At 36.1% G+C, this 8,854-nt stretch overlaps 1 protein-coding gene across 6 annotated transcripts; it reads left to right on the top strand.

Moving 5' to 3' along the window:
• The first annotated feature begins 583 nt into the window (after positions 1–583).
• Positions 584–7,805, top strand: LOC144571337 (DEAD-box ATP-dependent RNA helicase 37-like). Of its 6 annotated transcripts, none has more exons than XM_078320598.1 (8): positions 584–864; positions 2,678–2,713; positions 3,917–4,449; positions 4,550–4,633; positions 4,977–5,219; positions 5,587–5,754; positions 6,415–6,525; positions 7,060–7,805. In XM_078320598.1, the coding sequence occupies exons 1-8, from the start codon at positions 816–818 to the stop codon at positions 7,594–7,596; spliced, it is 1,761 nt and encodes a 586-aa protein (XP_078176724.1). In that variant the 5' UTR covers positions 584–815; the 3' UTR covers positions 7,597–7,805. The 6 variants fall into 6 exon arrangements, with proteins under 6 accessions (XP_078176724.1, XP_078176723.1, XP_078176726.1 ...); XM_078320597.1 differs by having other exon boundaries at positions 6,412–6,525; XM_078320600.1 differs by lacking the exon at positions 2,678–2,713.
• Positions 7,806–8,854: the final 1,049 nt, after the last annotated feature.

The following is an 8,854-nucleotide window of genomic DNA, read 5'->3' as shown; positions in this document are numbered from 1 at the left end:
TTCTGGATGACCGGGATTGACCAAAGCCGTTGATGGGCTCACCGAGGGCCCCACATGTCAATGAAATTTGTAAACCTTTTTTTAATGAGGGCGGGGCCCACCCGCCATTATAAGATCCCTTCCCTCCTCTCGTCGTCTCCCTTTACTTCACCGAGTCCGCATCGTCTGCATTAACTCAAAAGAGCATCTTTTGAGTTAATACATATCTGCCATCCGGCCACCGTTTAAAACAAAAAGATCTTTAATTTAATATTAGTGTGGATTTAATGTACACTAATTTTAAAGTTAATCGAACGGTCCGGATACATTAACGCAAAAGATTCCTTTTTGAGTTGATGCAGAGGATACGAATTCTCACTTTACCAACCCCCTCGACATAGAATTCGTATCCTCTGAGATATCTCAAACTTTGCGTGACTTTATGGAAAATCCCAAGCGTTTAAATACGTTATGAACGAATCTCAAAGCACACATAATACTAACCCCTACATCACCCCCGAATAGGCACCGGACACGTCGGTCACGCAAAAGTTGAGATATCTCAGAGGATACGAACTCCTCGACATATGAATACATGATCCGGGCCAACGCAAACTCCTCCACCCTTGGCCTTTCCCCTTTCTCCGTACTCCCTTCCTCGCTCCTGAAACGGGCGTCCTATGGCATGCCCATGCCTGAAAACCCCAGCCGACCTCTCCTTACACTCTTCCTCATAATTGACCGGCCAAGCCAAGGATGCTACCCTGTAAATACCTCCTCCTTTGCCTCTTTTTTACTGCAGGTAGGAGGCAAGAGCGTCAGAGAATAGGGAGAAGATGAGTGTTGAGGCTGCCGCAGGCTCGGTGTGTGGAATCAGCAAAATTGGTAATAACCCGACTTTCCTCCACTCTTTCGATTTTGTTGAAATTAGTGTTAGAAATTCGGTTAAGAGTCTTAGCAATCCAGTTTGGGGGTTTACAAGTAAATCAGCGTGCTATAAGCATGAAATTAGGCATTGCAATGCTTAAACACGACATGAATATTAGAATTAAGTTATAGCAAAATCGAGAGAAATACATTTTCAAATAATATTTTTTTATGATTCTATTTGTTACGCAAATAGGCTATATGCCTTTTTTTCAAAAAAAAAATATTTTTTTTTATGAGTCTAAAACGCATCAAAGAGAAAAACTGAGGCTGGTATCAGGTCTGTACCAGCACCTACTTTGTACTGGTACAAGGAGCAGAAGCCCTGTTGATCCCTGTCTAACTGTCTTGTTAGAGAAGAAATGTTAAAGGGTTGAAAAAAGTGATTCGGAACATACCTGGGTTCTAAATATACTCTGAAATTAAGTTTCTGTTTGAATTATTACGACAATTGTGCTTTTCTGTCCAAATAAATTTATGAATTAGGCTTCTCTGACCAAATAGATTCTAGGACTCGGTTTCTATTTCCAGATAATTTGCAAAAATATATCAGTTTGCATATTAAGTTTACTATAAATTATCAACAGAGAGTATTCAGGAAAAAAATATTTAAAAAAAAAACTTAAATTAATGTAGTTCGTGCGGATATTGGCTTATTTGGCTAATGGACCGCGTGATATTTGTGATTGTGGGATCTGGATTGGCCATGCTTGCTTGCGAGTCATTGGGATGCGTTGTGTTCGTGTTTCGTGATATTTTGGTAGAATGGTCATACTCATTTTAATGTGGATTTTTGACATTGATCAATGGTCATGTCAAGTTGTCAACTCATAGTGAAGGTGATTTACCTCACGTGGTTTCATGGTCATATAAAAGACCAATTAGGTGCATCTACTGATCTACATGCTGTATAGTAAAAGTAACTTCATATTTGTATTTCAAAATTTTAATTTAGCACAAAAAAGTATGTGAGCATTTAAAAGGTGTTGAAATGATGCCCCAATTATATTTGTATCTTTCAACTATATTTGATTTTATGAATTGAAATGATGCCCCAATTAAGTATAAATATGAATCGATATGCACATAATATGCTATAACTACATTCCAATAAATTTGTTTCTGTAATATTTGTCAGTTTTGCTACTTTTACGACCTTAATTGAGGTCGCATTTAATTAAAAACAAGAGTAGATGCACACAACATGCTATAAACGCATTACAGCAAATTTATAGGCATATATTTAATGTGTATTTGTTATTTGACGCAAAAAAAATTTGGCAAGCATGTCAATGATCCTATAAGAGAATATATATATGTTTTGATCATTTTATAAATTAAATAAAGCCCTCGGTAGATTAATGAGTAGGCACGCGCAATAAATTCATGCATATTTGTCTGAAAGGAAATCATCAAAAAGTAAGTAATCATATTCACGGTTAGTTTTAGTAATTTTATGATTGAAATACTGCACTTTATTCTGTAATTGCACTCCAACGTATTTTTAGCGTAATAATTGATGCATCTTCTATATTGAGTGGGAAAAAAATTATGAGTGTGTAAGTATATTTAGATGATAGTTGTTACTTCTAGTGTTTTATGACCTCAAATGGAGCTCCAATTAATAAAAAATTATATACTAGCGCAACATGTAAATGTATTGCAGTATATTTTTGGACGTATATTTGATGTGTCCTTTTGATTTAGTGCATAAAGAAATTGAACAGCATGTTAATGATCGTATTGAGAGAATATTTGTTGTTTTTAATAGGCAAGCATAGGTGTTCTTTGGATCTTAATACAAGAGGTATTCAACCAGCTTCTAATTAAAACGCATGTTCTCTAATTCTCAAATTAAAGGTATTCTTGTTAATTTTTTATGCAACTTCATATGTCGTCTATATTTTTAGTATTTAAGATATGATTTTGAGAATTCTTTAAAACTATAAATGTCCTCCGTACTCTGTTTCGCAAAAATAATATTTATTTCATAATGGATTAATTTTTTATAATGATAGTTTTTATAAAATAATCTTTCGGTCAATTAAACTTCGAACGTAAATAAATACTCCTAAAAGTCTAAAAAAAATATAATAAAAAGGCAAAATAATTAATTGTATGAAAATTCAACAACAAACAATAATCAAATATTTAGTCCCAAACAAGTTGAAATAGACTAGAGAATGAACCCAATCAGAAAATGTTCATAATGAAAAAAAATATAAGCATATAGCATCTCTTAATGAAAAAGAGAACACTAAAAATATATTAATTTGTATACCATAATAAATAAAAAAGAATATAGTTTAATAGATAATAGTATTAATAATGTGATCTGGATTCTGGATGGAATATCGAAAATTAACATGAACATTAACTTCGCTTTTCGCTTCGGAAACCACTAGTGACATCTTTTGCGTTGCATTTTTAGCTCCAGCTAAGTGTAAAGTGTAAACCACTGCCTTGTGGGGTTCATTATCTATATACTAACAGACAAACAACAAGACCTGTAGCCTAGTGATGACATCAGGGAGTCGAATCGGACTGGGGGCCGTAGTACGACTCTGGTATCTCAACTGTCAAATTGATCATGCACCGTCGGATGAAGCCTACAAACAAGCGTCTCACATCCCAGCGACCACGTAGCTCTGTCAAGCGCGGGAAACGAAGCGTCAGATTACGAGTTCCCCAAAACACCCTTGCCTCGTTTCACTATTTCCCAAGCCCAGTCCTTTCCTTTCTTGGAAATAAGCCAGAGACCACAACACACCTTTCGACCCCTTGCTTGGTATGTTTGCCTCTCCTTCCATCGCCCGTAACACACCACTTGTCCACTTCTCTCTTTTCTTTCAAATCACATTAATTTTTTTATCTGTTTGTTGAAGATTGATTGTTTCTAAGTTCTAACCGATCTGAATTAAAACCAAACTCTTCTCTTTGCTTTTTCGAGGATAAACCCATTTCAAAGCTCCGATAAAAAGGTATTCTAAATTTCGGTTTCGTTTTGAAGCAATGTCGTCATCCATGACCGGCCAAGTGAAGAACGTCCCTTCGAGCCCTTTAACCCGGACCACCTACGTCCCTCCATGTCGCCGCGACAGTGGTCTTGTCACCACCCAGCTGTCCGATCTATCCCTCTCTGAGAAGGATACGTCCAGTCTTACTTCGAATGGAGGGATCAACTTCGACGCGTATGAAGAAATCCCGGTGGAAACCATCGGCAACGACGTACCCCCGCCTGTCAGTAGCTTCTTTCAGATCGATCTTGGGTCGGATCTTGAACTAAACATCCAGCGTTGCGGGTACAAAAAGCCGACTCCTGTTCAGAAGCATGCCATACCCGTTATAATGGCCGGTCGCGATCTCATGGCATGCGCTCAAACCGGGTCGGGTAAGACCGCTGCGTTCTGCCTGCCGATAATAGCTGGAATCCTTAAAGGTCGAAACGGTTTCTCTGAGACGCGGGGCCCACGTGGCACCGGAAGTAGAGCCGCATCACCTGTTGCTCTTATTATCTGTCCTACAAGGGAGCTCGCTGGTCAGGTATGAAATTCTTTAATTATATAATATTAAATTTGACATTTTTTATTGTTTTCTTGTTTTTTTTTTTTTCTAAAATGGAGTGTTGTTTTGTAATATGTAGATTCATGATGAAGTGAAAAAGTTTGCCAATAGAACAAGGGTGAGAGTTGCTGTGGCTTATGGAGGTGTGCCCATCTTTCAGCAGGTAATTTTTGGTTTCCTCTAAGCTTTGCATATCAAGAGATGGGTTTATTTTTCCTTTCTTTATTTTGTTATATTTTTCTAAAATTTTAGCTGTTCATAAAACCCTTTCAGTGGAATCAGGATCCTTTGAGCCTTAATTTTTTGCTTTTCTTGATTAGAATTGTAGTCTACTCTCTTTTTTTTTGGTGAGTTAGCAAGATATAAAAAAAAATACAGCTCCAATATGAAACAAAAAAATAAAGAAATCAGAACAGAAATTGGTAGAGTTGTGTCATGTAATATTATGACATAAAATTATCTACTTCCATAATTTTAATGTTAACGTAATGTTGCATGATTTATAGTTGCGCAGTCTTCAGGGTGGGGTGGATATCTTGGTTGCAACACCTGGCCGGTTAGTTGATCTTATAGACAGAGCTAAGGTTTCTCTCCAAAATGTCAAGTATCTGACACTTGATGAGGCAGATAGAATGCTGGATATGGGGTTTGAGCCTCAGATCAGAAGGATCATTGAAGAAAACTACATGCCTCCCTCCCCTGTTAGGCAGACTATGCTGTTCAGTGCCACCTTCCCATCTGAGATTCAGGTGACTTTCCCTTTTAGATAACACCATGTTTTAGGTGATTCCTCCAAATAACACCCTTTTGTTAGATTAATGCATTAAAAAGAGGTTTGCTCTTTAACTTTTGATGATTTGGCCTCCAAACAACCAAGATGGACTATTTAATTTAATTTTGAGCTATTAATATAAAGAGTATCCTCGAGATAGAATGAAAAATTAGGGGTAGTTCAGTAAGGTTTTGCATTTGGATGAGCATGGAGGTCGTTATATTAAAAAATGAGAAAATGTCATTGTCATTTGCAAATCTTTTAGATGGATCTAATTTACAGAAGACTACCTATATTATATTATTTTCATAATTTTGTACGGTTTTTGTATGTTAAATGTGCAGAGACTAGCAGCAGACTTCCTGTCAAACTATGTTTATCTGACAGTAGGAAAGGTTGGGTCAAGCACAGATTTGATCACACAAAAGGTGGTTGATGTTTCCAACTTGGATAAAAGAAGGCACCTCGTTGATATCTTGAGGTCCCAAAGCATGAATGCAGCTCATGGAATGGTACATTGAATTCATCTCATATTTATATTTGCCTTTAACAAGGCAATCTCTTGGATCTCTTTAAGTTTAGCTTATAATTGTTGTTTAGGTCTGTTTAATGAAAAGTGACACATTTTCACTCGATCAAAGTGATAAATGGATAGTTACGAGTAGGAATTCCTGATGAGGTATGGTTATTTTCCTTTGAAAGCTACTTTCAGATTTCTCCAATATGAAAATTTTTAAGTGAGATACAAAGTAGATCAATCGTGTTGATGTTATTTTATTATAGCTTATTTCCCAAAATCTTATTATAACTCTTACCATTTGTTTAATTAGTCAGATGTGGTCTGTTTTATTAAAAGTGGGACCCCTTTTCACTTTGATAAAAGTGTGATGGATGGTGGTAATTCTTACAACAAGAATGAGTAGTAATTGCTGCAAATATATGGTGGTTTTCCTTTGAAAGATACTATCTGAATTCTCCAATATCAGATTGTAAAGTTAGATGCAAAATAGATTTATCGTGGCACTATTGTTATTCTATTTTTTAGATCCCAGAAAATCACTGTTAAGTCTACCAGTTTAATTTAGTTTTTGAATATTTTGAGGATATCGTACTTAAGAAAGAACCTAGCAATTTATGTAGTATTAATGTGGATTACACTTTTCTTTTAGAAGCCATTGACTTTGGTTTTTGTGGAAACAAAAAGAGAGGCTGACACACTGGAGCACTTTCTGTACCAAAATGGATTCCCGGCAACATCAATTCATGGAGATAGAAATCAGTGGGTAAGATTCGCAACTTCTGTGGTCATGTATTGTGTAAATTAATATGTGATGGTTTCAATATGCTTGCACTTTTCATTTGAAGGCAGTGTATGTGATTTATGAGATTAATTGTGATTTTCTGTTTGTAATATAAAGCTCCGAGGCTTTCCTATCATTTACATGAAATTAATTTATTTTTAGGAAATGGTATTAATTGACTGTACTGTTTAAAACAATGTTATTTTGGCCAGTTTGGTGAAGTGCCATTTCCCCAAATTGTGTAATTAGCCAACATTAGGCCTGATTTACCCCGAACATGCAACAAATCTGCGATAATCAATTGTAAGTAACCTTCACTGAAAGGAAGTGGGAGTAGTTGGGTCAAGAGGGAAGGCAAACACTACCTTTGTTGTTTTAGTGTCAAGTGCTTTGCTAGATTAGACATTAGATTGTGTAACATCTGGATCATGGTAACAAGAACTCAAATATTGATGCTAGTCAGTTGATAAGTTATGCAGGAAACAAATTAAAGTCACTCTTTTGAAAATGTTGTAGGAAAGGGAGCAAGCTCTGAATTCATTCAAAAAGGGAAGCACTCCAATTATGGTTGCAACAGATGTAGCATCACGTGGTCTAGATGTCCCAAATGTTGCTCATGTGATCAATTATGACCTCCCAAAGAACATCGACTCGTATGTTCACCGTATCGGCCGTACTGGTCGAGCCGGTAAATCAGGTCTTGCCACTGCTTTCTTTGATGGTACGAACCAGTCTATGGCGAAGGCACTGGCTGATGTGATGGAAGAATCAAAGCAAGAAGTTCCTGAGTGGCTCCTACAATTTTCCGAGAGTTCATCTTCTTCATATGGGGGAAGAAATGACTATGGCTATTCTGACAAACCAACATATGGGAAATATGATGCATATGACTATGGAAAGGGTGAGGGTGGTATGACGTGGGGAGGTGAAACTTATGCTCAGTCTTATCCAACTGGCAATGCTCAAATGGGGAGTTATGATTATGAAGCTGCTCCAAATGGTTTTGGGTTTTGTTATGGTACTGAGCAGGTGGTTGCAACTGGCTGGGACTAGGCCACTGCATTGGTCTCCATGGAAAAAGAACTTTATATATAGGAACCAGCTAACTATAAACATCGCTCTGTTTATAGGTTCTTAGGTTGTATCTCTGTCGTGTTGATGTTAGACATACTTGCTTTTGGTTTTTGGTTTTGTTTGATGGACATCCATGAGCACTAGGCTCTATGATCAGTTAACTTTTGGTTTAGATATTTGTGAGAATTATATCAGTTAACTTTTTGCGACTTCATGCTTTGGGCTCGGTAGTCGGTACTACCTTTTTTTTATTTTTGTGTTTTATCATGTCATTATTCAAATTTGCAAAACATGTTCTGACCAGCCAAACACGATTCATTTGAAATTACAGCTCCAACTATAGTTGTTTCTTCTATGATTCAATTACCGAAGTTAGATCAAGATCTAATACTTTTACTTGAGCCGTCTGCAGTGGATAAATCTTCGAGCTTTGAGCAGTCTAATGAACGTACTTTTCGTAACAAAGAGCATTCGGATTTCTTATTGTTGGGTCCTGAATGAAGGGAGTGCTTCTAACTAGCAAAAAGAAAAGAAAGGAATTCTTCCAATATGTTTCCTTCTAAACGGAGAAATAAAATGTCGATTCAAATTTGCTGTTGCCGTTATGATACTAAGCCTCAAATTAAAATAATAATTTTAATCTTGCTTGGTTATGCTCCCAAATGCATTTTCCTTTATATTCTCTTCCTCGTTTCCTCAACTTGCGTAAATTACATCTTAATTAAACTTGTCAAAAAAATATTGTCACCTGTTCGCTTTATAAAAAATGACAAGACTTTTGTTTATTAAGTTAATAAATAAATTTTAAATTTAACTGGTCTAATTAAACCAACATTATTTTGTTTTAATCATTATAATATGATTTTAAGAGTAGAACTAGGGTGCTCTTAAGCTCACCAAAGTTTTGGTGAGCTTAACTCTAAAACTCATCAAATCGATTTCAAATAACGAATCCGAACTGTTGAAACCCGCCTACCTTACTTGTGATGCATCTACATGTGAAATTTTTAAACATTCGAATTAATTTAGTATAAAGTCAAGAGGTCAAAAAACGTTCAAAAAATGAATGCACTAAAATTAATTTATTAACCTTCTAATTTTGACCGCTTGACCTTATACTAAATTAATTCGAATGTTTAAAAATTTCACATGTAGATCCATCACACGTAAGGTAGGCGGGTTTCAACGGTTCGGATTCGTCATTTGAAATTGATTTGATGAGTTTTAGAGTTAAGCT

The sequence above is a fragment of the Carex rostrata genome, chromosome 19 (genome assembly GCF_964058835.1).
Source record: "Carex rostrata chromosome 19, lpCarRost1.2, whole genome shotgun sequence".
Lineage (NCBI taxonomy): Eukaryota > Viridiplantae > Streptophyta > Magnoliopsida > Poales > Cyperaceae > Carex > Carex rostrata.
This window is presented reverse-complemented; position numbering and strand designations above follow the sequence as displayed.